Source organism: Protomyctophum parallelum, assembly GCF_964188405.1.
Source record: "Protomyctophum parallelum genome assembly, chromosome: 2".
Classification (NCBI taxonomy): domain Eukaryota; kingdom Metazoa; phylum Chordata; class Actinopteri; order Myctophiformes; family Myctophidae; genus Protomyctophum; species Protomyctophum parallelum.
In genome coordinates, this window is record NC_139699.1 from 18,104,240 (window position 1) to 18,117,076 (window position 12,837).

General features: G+C 45.7%; 1 protein-coding gene across 5 annotated transcripts in view; it reads right to left on the reverse strand.

Annotated features, from left to right (window-relative positions):
* Positions 1-601: 601 nt before the first annotated feature.
* LOC310854999 (inositol hexakisphosphate and diphosphoinositol-pentakisphosphate kinase 2-like) overlaps positions 602-12,837 on the reverse strand; it is a 70,578-nt gene continuing 58,342 nt past the window's right edge. For 3 of the 5 annotated variants that reach the window (XM_083759814.1, XM_083759813.1, XM_083759812.1), the window contains 3 exons: positions 5,697-5,834; positions 5,253-5,366; positions 602-4,242 (listed from right to left, as the gene is read on the reverse strand). In XM_083759814.1, the coding sequence (XP_083615940.1) occupies positions 3,623-4,242; positions 5,253-5,366; positions 5,697-5,834 (872 nt within the window). In that variant the 3' untranslated portion in view covers positions 602-3,622. Of the gene's footprint in view, positions 4,243-5,252; positions 5,367-5,696; positions 5,835-8,667; positions 8,857-12,837 lie in introns of all 5 variants that reach the window. The other 2 variants (XM_083759811.1, XM_083759810.1) reach the window with 1 other exon arrangement.

Here is a 12,837-nt window from a genome sequence, read left to right on the forward strand (position 1 = left end):
GTAGAGCTCTGGATACTCTGGATACTATATCTCCTGCCTGATGGGAGGAGATTGAAGAGGTGATGTGCAGGATGGGAGTTGTCTGCAATGATTTTATTTGCCTTCCTAATTATTCTGGTGACAACTCTTAGCTGTCGTAAGAGAAGATTGTCGACGAGTGACAGACATCGATGATGCACCGACTTGGGGTTTGGGATCTCATTCTGTATATCTGGGGACTCAGGTGTCTCAACTAATATGACGGCAACGCCAGAGAGACAAACAGACACAAGAGAAAAGGAAGAGATAAGGATACAGCAAGTCCAATGATTCCATGTTCTATGTCAGTGGTGCTCAAACATTTTCATGTGAAGGACCCCCAAAAACTATATGCAATTGGCCGCCGACCCCAGTCTGAAAATATGTTGTTCCAGGGACCCCCCCCCCCCCCCCCCCCCCCCCAGAAGCAAAGATTTAAGTTAAAAACGTTCGCTCTGAAAGAATATATTCAAAGCATTTTCGTTATTTTCAATAGCTAAAGTATAACTAAAACACCAAAACTGGTTCCAGTACTGAATGAGTTAATGACCCTAGAATAAAACATACAATCAGATAATTCCAGAGGACATTTTTATTAATATCATCATAAAGTTATAGAGAACTGCATAGAATGGTTGAATACGCATACAGTGAAGCAAGGACGTGTTTTATGCTAATTCAATTTTCTGTTTTAGTGGGGCTGAAATAAAATCGACATTTCCAAAAGTACTCCCAAGTGCATTTCAATTCACAAAGCTTTCAATTGCTACTGCAGCAGACCAGTAGGGAGGCATTTATTAGAATACTAAGAAGCCTATCTATTGATTTCCCTCTTGTTCTTTATACGAGGGTGGGTCTCACAAATCAAAATAGCTTTTTGTTTTGAGCATATTGTTGCACAGCATGCCCCACCACTACACAAACCCACACGTCACAGTAGACATGGAATCAAGACATTTGACACACGACTCGGTACAGATACAATTTCAATGACGGGGGTGACAGACAGGGTATCCGAGTTGTCATCGATTACAGCAACATCAACAGCGGTTAACTTCAATACTGTGGATTTTCACAGATGGGACACAAGAAAGCAAAAACGGTGATTAAATAAAATAATCTCATTTCAGCGGTTCATTGTGCACACAGTACACACCTATAGCCTAACATGTTAAAGTCATACTGAGTAACAATCAGTTTAGTGGTCTTTTTGGCAACACCTCTGGTCCGTCTACAACTGTGATTCCCAACTGTGATTCCCACAAATATTTGGTGAAACAACAGCGTCAGAAACAGTATTTATTCAAGTTGAAATAAATAAGTAAATACATTCCTGGTGTTGTCATTTGGTGCGAGTGTCGATTCGGGGGCAGATACTCGTTACACAAGAGCGTGAAGCGTTGTCAAAAATACCATTGAAAGATAATATCAAAAATAAGTTGTGAGAAAAGTTACACAGTATGACTTTAATGTAACTCTTTCTCCCTTATAGTAGGGCTGAGTGACATGGACAAAATCTAATGTCACAGTATGTTTGACCAAATAAACTATCAATATTGGGACAATAATATAAAATAAAATAAACACTCTCTACCTCTCTCTCTAACAGCTAAAATAGCAATAGATTTTTGGAAATGTTGTAAAATAGGGCTTAAGTGATTAAAACCAGGGAAACACTTATCATAATATTACGATGTGCAAATTCCCACAATATCGAGTCTTATATAACCATATAAAAATAATATAGATATATCATATATTGCCCGGACCTACCTTCTAGGGAGTATTTTACACTCTCTTGGTTAAATAAGCACTGAAGAGTTTTCAGTGTGACTGACTGCCCACTCACATGGCCGTTGCTACAAAACTGTGGTATTTGCTATTGTGTTTCGCCACAATAAAACTCCATGAAAATGATCTAAAATGCCCCAGTCGTTGGCGAAAGGGCCTTTCTGTGTGGAGTTTGCATGTTCTCCCCATGTCCCCTAGGGTAGATACCCTCACAAAAACATGCCGTAATCCTGGTCTCTAAAACTACCTCCCCCTGGCCAGCCGGGGCGCCTGATGGAGGGGAAAGGAACTGGTCGGAATAACGTGTCCCTTCCACGCGCTACGTCCGGCCGGGGAAATTCCCCTCTGTCAGGTAAAAAGAAGCAGCTTGGACTCCTCATGCATAGAGGGAGGCATGAGGTCAGTCCGCTGCCCCCCCAGGTTGGCAGAGGAAGTGTAGCGCCCAGGATTACATTAGACAATTGGCACTGGGTGAAAAGAAAAAACTGGGTTACAAAATCGTGGGATAAAAATTTAGTAAAATAAATAAATAAAATGCCCCAGTCGTCTTGTTTAGTCATAAAAGTGTTGATCATCTTTTTCGCCTAACACAACAATCACATGACCTTTTAGAAAAAATATACAGTACAGTAGCTATGATACAATGTCAGACCTACCTGATTGACAGCATCAAAAAGAAAAACTAAATATGACCAAGCATTTCCCAGAGGCAATTTCACATTAAATATTATACTTCTATCTTCCTAATGCTTCTTTCTGTTAAAATATAGATGAGACTTAAGGACTTTGGCAGTAAGCAGTGCACATAATGGTTCACCTGGGAATACCAATATTTCTTAATTTTTGTCTCTCTTTTCTTTTCTTTACTGGCAGTACTAGGGCTTGACCTGTTGTGATTCAACAGTTCTTACACTTACCAAATTAAAACATGGCCATGGCAGATTGTAAACATGCAGCACCACAGAAGCACTCTCTAAACCACATGCTTGCAACGGCAAAGCAAAATAAATCAAACGAAAGGCCAATCAGTACATTCCATAAACGGACTCGCATCACTTAATTCTGACTTGTTTTTGCAGTCACTTCCTAATCGCACAAAAGCAGCATAAAAGTTTACAAGTCATTGTCTCCCACTATAAAGCACAGGATTCAAGATGGTCTGCCCTCGTGTTGATGATGGGATAAATCGTTTACTGCCACACACCACTAATGTAATCTATTCTACACGGCATGGAGCTTTTTTTCAGGGTTAGAAGTCCATGAGAGGGCATTAGCCTAGAAAGACACCGGAGGTTACTGTCCAACTGCACTGGACGTCAAGGTGCAAAAATAGCAGAGGAGCATTAGCGACATACAATAATCTAAAAGAAAATATAACGGTAAAGCATCACTTTATAACAAGTGGCTCTCACTCTGCGTAACAAAAGTGGACAGGGCTGCTGAACTGGCTCTAGGGTCTCTAGTGGTGTCACTGGTGCACTATGTATGGAATCACTTCAGAAGAACTACTGTTCTACACCAGAGCTGACTTACACCGAGCTGTACGCTAGAGAAAGCATGAGCTTTGAGGCGCCGAACCGTGACTCGGTACCAAAAGACCCTGTCCAGTCCACTTCCTGGCACCGCAGCGCCTCGCGGCCCACAATTCAGCGCAGAAAAAAAGTTCTTTGTGTCACGAGGAACCAATTAACCAGAGGACCATTTTTGCCGTGAAATATGTAGACTTGTAGAAAGTGCTTGCCTTCGATTCTCTGTTAGTTCCAGGTTCCCGGGCACTGCGGGCAGTGCACGTCCACAGGCCCTATTATAGGACCTAGAGCTCTGCCCTGTGATTGGCTCCAATATCCAGTGGCGTTCCGGAATTGGGCGGCGGGCTGTCCGGGCTGCCCTCCTCCCCGCACAGCTCCACAAACTCCTGTGTGTCAAAGAACAACTCGTCGGGCCCCTCGGGCGACTGGGGGGTCTGAGAGCTGGAGCCCGCCTCGCTGCCGCTCTCCCTGAGCTCCAGCAGCACGGGGAGAGAGCTGGGCGGGCCGCAGTAGCCCTCCATGCGGCCCAGGGACAGCTCGGCCAGCGTGGAGCAGGGTATCCGCAGACTGGCCTCCACACAGCGGGCCTCCATCGTCGCGCTGCCGTTCTCGGGCTCCTCCTGCCCACGTCTATAGCTGGCGGGCCATCGGCAGGCTGCGGGGTCCTCGCGGCCCTCGGGAGCCTGCGTGTTTCCGAAGGGGCTGCTCGGGGCAGAGACGTCAGGGCAGCAGTACGACGGATCGGGCGCGTGCGAAGAGGCAGGAGGAAGCGCCGGTTGGGAGGAGGAGCAGCCGTGGTCTTCGCTGCTCTGCGGGGTGAAGCTGAAACGCGGCGACGTGTCGGCGGTGGTGGTGGGAGAGGACGGCCCTGCACTGGACACTGTGCTGGACGGACCGCTGCTGTCTGCAGGGACAGGAACACATGGTCACACAGAGCAAGGGGTTCCCAAACTGTGGCGCGTGCGTGCTCCCCTTGTGGTGCGTGAACACCCTCTAGCACTAGCATGTCTGAGAGGTCATTTTGACAGTTTCTTTAGATTTTGAAGTTTATTATCTTTGCCCATGAAGCTTTCAGAAGGTTCCCGTTCCATGACCATCATCATCATTCTGTCATCTCAGACATGTTTGACATCTAAAACATTTTATAAATATGAATTTAAGCACATGTTACTTGTGTCTCATTTTACTTCAGTCATGCTAGTGCTAGGGGGTGCGTTACATGGAAAAGGGTAATGGTGGTTTTACAGTATGGTGTTATTTAACACAAAATCCAGTAAAACACTGTTGTAACGAGATGTATAGAGCAGCTGTGGAAGTATACAGTACAGCAGCTGCATGTCTCTCAGTGCAGTGACATTCTGTGATTATTTGTCATAATCATATATTTTCTTTTAAATCATTTTTGGCCAAATACAACAAGACCGAGGGTTGGGGCCGGGGGGTGTGTCAGCTAGGTCAGGAGATAACAGGGGTTGCACGGCCAAAAATGTTTGGGGACCGCTGACACAGAGAATGGATAGATACTGTGTGTGTGTGCTATATCTGGGTGCTACTGAAGTGAGGTAGATTATGAGATGACGTGACAACATATCAGTGACAGATCGAGGCATTAAGGGCCTTGCAAACGGGGAGCGATAAAACGTGCCTATAGTTCATTTCCAATGAGACCTGCGTTTTTGCGCGGAGAAGGTCCCGTGAATTTGTTGCATGCGACTCACGCGACTCACCAGACCTGGATTCTGTTTAGCTTTTTTTTACGCTTGCGTTGTTGCGCCCCTCTTCAACAGACCTGGAGGAGACCTGTGTTGACCCAGGCAACAACACCTGCGTTCCTCGCTTCACGTTTGCAAGGCCCTTTAGGCAACTAATACATACTATTGAGGTGAGTCTGGAGATGCCTGTGATGAGACTTACACCAAGGTGGTCTATCGGTGCGCGATCGGAGGGAGCAGGAGGATGAGAGGATTCTCTGGGGGATGAACGAGTCCACGGACGGCTGGTTCTGGCTGTCAAACATGGCAGAGAGAGCTGTAGGGAAGACCAGGAAACACTCGTTAAAATACAGAGCTCATCGAGTGCTGTAATGGTGGGTAATGGATATTATGCAGCCAATGTGTCCCGACTTTAGACACCTTCAATCTGATTATAACATAACATGTCATTATAAAGCTTGTAGATCGATAATTAGGCAATATAAAAGTTCACAACGCGTTGCATTGTGTCACACTGTGAGCTATTTGGCAAAAACATTGGTCAAAAAACATTGGTAATGGGTGGTCTAGCAATCGGATCCAACAATCGGGCATTGCTTGATCGGCGCTCCAAGGTTCACTTTATTTTTTGGTGCCAGCTCCCTACCTCGTGTCGTCCTGGCGTGTGCGTCGCCTGCGTTGGCGCACACGTCGGTGAGGAAGTCGGAGACCTTTTTGAGCGATAGCGAGTTGTGCAGGGTCTCCAGGGGATAGATGGAGGGCACCATGGAACAGCCCTCGAAGCCTGCAGCAGAGGAGAAAGCCACAGGCCCAACAGCCCTCAGTTAAGACTGGTCTTTATACAGCATGGAGAAACAGGAAGAATCTTATGCCCAAATGCCACCCATCACACAGTGCGGCGTCTGATCCTGTACAGAAGGACCTCTTTACAGTAGTCCCCCCCCCCCCCCCCATCTACAATCTCACCTTGGGACCACTTGGGAACTGCTGAAAAAAAACAAAAAAAACATGACAAGACTTTCACAAAATTGCTAGCCGCATTTGTGGATCCCTGCCAGCCCCTGCTATGGTTTCAACTACACACAGGCACAAAAGCACAAAAGCACACTAGATGTCCCCTCTTAAAACCATATTATCAAAGGCTAGCGGGTGTGCACATCTCACTCCAGTAAGTCTAAAGCCTCGAACACGTCAAGCTTCGGTATTTGCAAAGGCAAGCAGATCTCCCAAACATACCGTTTTGTCTTTCAAGCAGCCCTTTCTAGTCAAACCAAACACCATCACACACGGCGGGCTGTAACAGCACCATAATGCAGTCAAAGCTCGTCTCTGCCCACAGCAAAGGTCCAATAGGTTTACTGAAAGGCAGTTCTTCCTCCTGTTAGTTAAATATTACTGTACATGCAAATGTCACATGTACCACCAAGAGCTGTTTTTACGGCCACAAAACATCAAACCATGCCTCGGTGTAGGGCTGCACAATTAATCAATTTTTATGTTTCACAATGACGTAATCGTGAAACATGGCGATTCCTTCAAACATTGTTGTCTCCTCACCACCAGTACTCAAGGGTTGAACCCCCTGCTCTGGGTGGAACATTCACCACAAATAGCCGATCTACAGACGCTCACAACGCCTGAGGGTTGATCGGTTAAGAGATTTAGCGTAGAAGTACAGAGCCAACTCAGGTCTGGGTTTAAGAGGTTAATAACCAGAACTACAAACCCATCTCCTCATTCACCAGGCTCCCAGTTACAATAAAATCACAGCGGCCTTTACATACTATATAATTGAACCAAAGATATTACAACGATAAGCATAATGAACTACAAAGACATTAAGAAAATAATGTTATATTTTTTTCCAACAAAAGTCTTTGTTAACAGTAGATGGTATTAATAATCATGAAACGTGAAAATCATTTAGCCATAATTGTGCAGCCCTATTTCGGAGCCAAATTATATTCAAAAATAAAGAAATTAGAAGCGGATTATACTTTGCAAAGCCACTCAAGATGCGAGTAGTGGGTTACAAAAACACAAGCAAACATCACATGCCAGTTAGGGTATGTTAGGAGAGCAAACCACATTCACACTATTAGGAGCACTCTGTACTGTATAGAGACATGTCCATCTTCCCTGCAGGCTAAAGCCTAGTTCAGACCAAACATTTGTCATGAGAGCGTTTTTAAGACCGACGCACTGAAAATGCCTAATCTAACCGATCCCAAATGTGTCGTGGATGACCTTGCAGATCTGCTATGTTACAGTAGGAGTGAGACACGAGCGACCATAAATGAAAGGATTGGAAGGTCGCCGAGACGAATGGTTTCCATCTGAATTACCGCATACTGATTTTACATCCAACAAAAGGTTCCATCATCAAGACTAGGAATTGTCAGTGTGGGAAAAAACTCAGTATCTTCCACGACAATCAACTACTGTATCCATCTATCTATCTATCTGTTTTCGCAGTATGAACCCATGAGAAAAGAGTGCGCAGGGGAACACAGAATTTAGCAGCTACCGTATATGGCATGGTCATAGAGCTGTGGGGGTACTGAGTAGTAATGAGTATGAGTGTTTATGACAGAAAGAAAGAGGAGAAAAGGTGCATGCGGGCAGATTACAGCCCCAGGTGAATGGATGACTCGCAAAAGTACAAAATAAAATAAAATAAATAAAAAATGCTGTGCTTTTCTAGGAAAGTCAGTTTCAATATCCCCTGGGAAATTGCCTAACTAATAACTAATTACCTACAACGCCAGTGAAGGTTTAAATCGTCTGTCGGTGTCCAGCTGTTCCTCAGATTCATAAATAGTACAAATCTACAAGCTCAAAATGTGTCTCTTTACGCCACACTTGGAGCTTGCGGATCTGCTACTTTGGATGCTTTTGTGATGCTGTAGTTTAGTATGATCGATTAAAGTAGGGCGTACTGTTACGAAGGAACGAAGTGTCGCTCCGACATCACAACCGTGGTGTCAGAGGTGATGTCACCTCTGACATCGCGACATTATAAATCACCTCTAACATCGCAACATTATAAATATACGCCTAGCAGGTTTACCAGTAGAATTAAGCTTTGGAACTTTAGTTGTGACTTACTCACCTTTGACTATTGAACCCATATAGCCTGCCTCAAGAGCTCCCATTTCTATCCCTTACTACTGAACTAAGGTGGGACCTCTCGGCTGTAATTCCCAGACCATATCAGGCTCTTGATTTAGACTGAGCCTCGGTTACACGTACATTTATGAATAAAACACATAAAGTGTTAAATATTAGTAGTATGGGGGGCAGACACCGTAGTGTTGGAACGAACGTCAAACTAGAGCTACGCAACTGCTCCGAAAAGCTAAAAAGAAAATGAAACTCCAACCTGTATAACCAAAGTATCAGGCAAGGCAAGCATGCAGAAATATCAAATGCAAAGCAGATATAGGAATCAACCCGCAGCAGAAGCACAGTCCAAACTATAAAAACCAGGAGCAGCAGTGCTCTTTTTTTTCTGAAAAGGCGCTTGAAGGCAAGGCGGTTATGGAGGGAGCGGCGGGAGGGAGGGCCAGGGGGGGGTGGGGTGGGGTGAGGGGGGGGGGGGGGGGGGGGGGGCTGACCGTAGAGGTACTCTAGAGGGTCCTGGCCGGAGATGAGCCAGTTTCGGAAGAGGCGGAGGTGGTAGGAGCACTGGTGGAGGTGGTGGGCCAGCGCCCCGTCCAGCGAGAGCTGCCCGTGCCCCCCGCCCAGGCTGAGGTCTGTGGAGAAACGCCTCAACAGCTGGGCCACGTGGTGCTCCTCCAGGGGCTCTGGGGGAGAAGAGGGAGAGCGAGGAAGGAAGGACAGAGCAGTGGAGGAGGAGGTGATGGAGGAAGAGAGGAGGTGCAAAAGAGATGAAGAGATAGAAGACATACGCTGGCTGGAGAAATAGGATGATGATGATGATGATGATGATGATGATGATGATGATGATGATGATGATGATGTGAGGGGCCAGTAGATCAGTGGTTCTCAAAGTGGGGGCCTCCAGGGACCCTCTCATGGTTCATTGAGGGTCTATAAATGGATCATCTTTACAGGGTCGGTCACTGAGAAGTGTACACATTGAACCAAAAATGGACTCTGGTCCATATTTTGGTTCCTGTTGTACACACTCACGAGTTATGGGGGGGGGGGGGGTCTTTGAATTATTATTATTTCTTTAATGTTTGAGAACCACTGCAATAGATTATTATAAGCTGATGGCAAGGTGGGAGGGAACTTGTTGAGACAAGGTATGATAGAGACGAGGGGAAGAGGTGTGGGGTGGGGTAGCAGGAGAGGACCTGTCATTTTGGACAGAGCAGGGGGGTCGGTGTGTGTGTGTGTGTGTGTGTGTGTGTGAGTGAGAGGCGGGAGGAGGGAAAGTCAAGAAAAGCAGCCCACAGCTAATCCCCATCCCCAGCTATCAAACAGCATGTTCCAATACGTTCAGGCCAAACCACCCAGATGCCGAATAAAAAAATAAATGGACACATTCAAAGAAAACACTGTTCACTGCAATCCCCCCCCCCCCCCCAACAACAACAACAACCAGCACTCCCTGCAACACATTCTCTGCCACAAGCAAAAAGCCAGAGCCACACTGTGGTACAGACCATGACACGTCTCTCCTAAAGCCAGAGCCACACTGTGGTACAGACCATGACACGTCTCTCCTAAAGCCAGAGCCACACTGTGGTACAGAGTTACAGACCATGTTACGTCCTCCTAAAGCTAGAGCCACACTGTGGTACAGACCATGACACGTCCTCCTAAAGCCAGAGCCACACTGTGGTACAGAGTTACAGACCATGTTACGTCCTCCTAAAGCTAGAGCCACACTGTGGTACAGACCATGACACGTCCTCCTAAAGCCAGAGCCACACTGTGGTACAGACCATGACACGTCCTCCTAAAGCCAGAGCCACACTGTGGTACAGACCATGACACATCCTCCTAAAGCTAGAGACACACTGTGGTACAGACGATGACACGTCCTCCTAAAGCCAGAGCCACACTGTGGTACAGACCATGACACGTCCTCCTAAAGCCAGAGCCACACTGTGGTACAGACCATGACACATCCTCCTAAAGCCAGAGCCACACTGTGGTACAGACCATGACACGTCCTCCTAAAGCCAGAGCCACTGTGGTACAGACCATGACACGTCTCTCCTAAAGCCAGAGCCACACTGTGGTACAGACCATGACACGTCCTCCTAAAGCCAGAGCCACACTGTGGTACAGACCATGACACATCCTCCTAAAGCCAGAGCCACTGTGGTAAAGACCATGACACGTCCTCCTAAAGCCAGAGCCACTGTGGTACAGACCATGACACGTCCTCCTAAAGCCAGAGCCACACTGTGGTACAGACCATGACACGTCCTCCTAAAGCCAGAGCCACTGTGGTACAGACCATGACACATCCTCCTAAAGCCAGAGCCACACTGTGGTACAGACCATGACACGTCCTCCTAAAGCCAGAGCCACTGTGGTACAGACCATGACACATCCTCCTAAAGCCAGAGCCACACTGTGGTACAGACCATGACACGTCCTCCTAAAGCCAGAGCCACACTGTGGTACAGACCATGACACGTCTCTCCTAAAGCCAGAGCCACACTGTGGTACAGACCATGACACGTCCTCCTAAAGCCAGAGCCACACTGTGGTACAGACCATGACACGTCTCTCCTAAAGCCAGAGCCACACTGTGGTACAGACCATGACACGTCTCTCCTAAAGCCAGAGCCACTGTGGTACAGACCATGACACGTCGCTCCTCCACAGTATCTAGGGCTAAACGAAACAAAAGGTTGGAGCCTCAAAATGTTCCCAGGACAACACTTTGTACGACGTGATACAGAGAGACTCTGCAGAGGAGTGAGTGTGAGATATGTGAACACATTCTCCAAAAACGTGGCAATACACCAGATTGTGAGGCCGGTACAGTACACGTGTCGACCACGCGCATACTACTGTACATATACTGCAGTACAGTACACTACGTACTGTCTGTAACGCAGAGTATCGCTGCGCCATACTCTCCAATCCAAAAACAGCGACAGACTGCGTTAGTCGTTCACAGGATGCTTGTTGCCACGTGGAGCGTTTCAGGTGGCGTTGGGGCGCTTTAGACACATGACCTTTATAGCTGTCAAAGTCCACCAGCTAGATGGAAATACATCATCTACTAGAATGAATGATATGAATCACAATGAGGATGCTTTGCGTCATATCATTTAAGACCATGTGACTTGTGGTACTATTCCTAATATTAATGGGGAAAAATATATAACAGGGTTAATAATCTGCTTAAAGCATTTTGGGGGTATTGGCTTTTATATTTCCTCACTCTGCTCATTATGACAGCTCTCACAGTTGCATTCAACTGGAATGCTGGGTGAAAAAAAGAAAAACGCACGCACGCACACACACACACACACACACACACACACACACACACACACACACACACACACACACACACACACACACACACACACACACACACACACACACACACACACACACACACACACACACACACACACACACACACACACACACACACACACACACACACACACACACACACACACACACACACACACACAAATCCCAACACAGCAAAGAACAAAGAAAGCAACAGGTGTTTCCATAATATCGGTAAAAGAACTGCCCGTGTCTCATTCAATCCACAAAATGCACCATCATGGGATCAGCCATCATCGCTCATGCATGCCTTTTGGAACCATTCCATTTGACTCCAAGGCTAAGGAAGCGCCGGCCAACCTTCCAGGAGAACTTGAAAGAAGATGGAAGCAAAGAAACGGGTGTTGCCTCAAGCCTAATTTCAACTTTTTGTGGTACGACAGGGATCCTTTCTGAAAATAACTTTTTTTCCTGAGAAAAAGAAAAATGTGTCAAAGTATAAATGAGCCTAATAACCTTTAGGTTCACCACACAACTATAAAAACCCTCCAACTATACATATTATGGAATCAATAAAAGCATTGCTATTAGAAACATCCTGTGTTGAAGTTAATCATTTACTAACTTCAACAATTGCCCTTTGTTTGAACTGAAAATGTTGAAGAGCATTAAAGCATAATATATATATATGCCTTTTACAAAGAAAAGGAAATATTTTTTCACATTCATTCCAGTTCATGACAGACAGAGCCTACTGTAGGGGAATGGACAAACGATGCTTTAACCCTTTCCCTGTTTTATCAAGACTACAGTATGACAGAAAGCGTTTATTCAGTTATTAGCCACTTTGTTTTGTCAAGACTACAGTATGACAGAAAGCGTTTATTCAGTTATTATATTATTCAGTTATTAGCCACTTTGTTTTATCAAGACTACAGTATGACAGAAAACGTTTATTCAGTTATAAGCCACTTTGTTTTATCAATACTACAGTATGACAGTATTCAGTTATTAGCCACTTTGACCTGGTGTTTTATCAAGACTACAGTATGACAGTATTCAGTTATTAGCCACTTTGACCTGGTGTCCCTACTTTGGACATGCCATCGTAGCCAAACTTCTTTTTTTTTTATCTACCAAAAATAATAGCGAAAACAATCAATCTAAAAGCTCACAATGTTATGCGATGTGTTGTTGTGTGAGCTTGTAAATAAGCTAGTTATGCTATTCCTCATAAAAGCATAGAGCTAATAGGTCTGAAGTGGTTCAAATGATCAAACAGTTCTATACGGTGAGAGTCCTCGGTCAGCACGGCTGTTGTCCTTCTAATA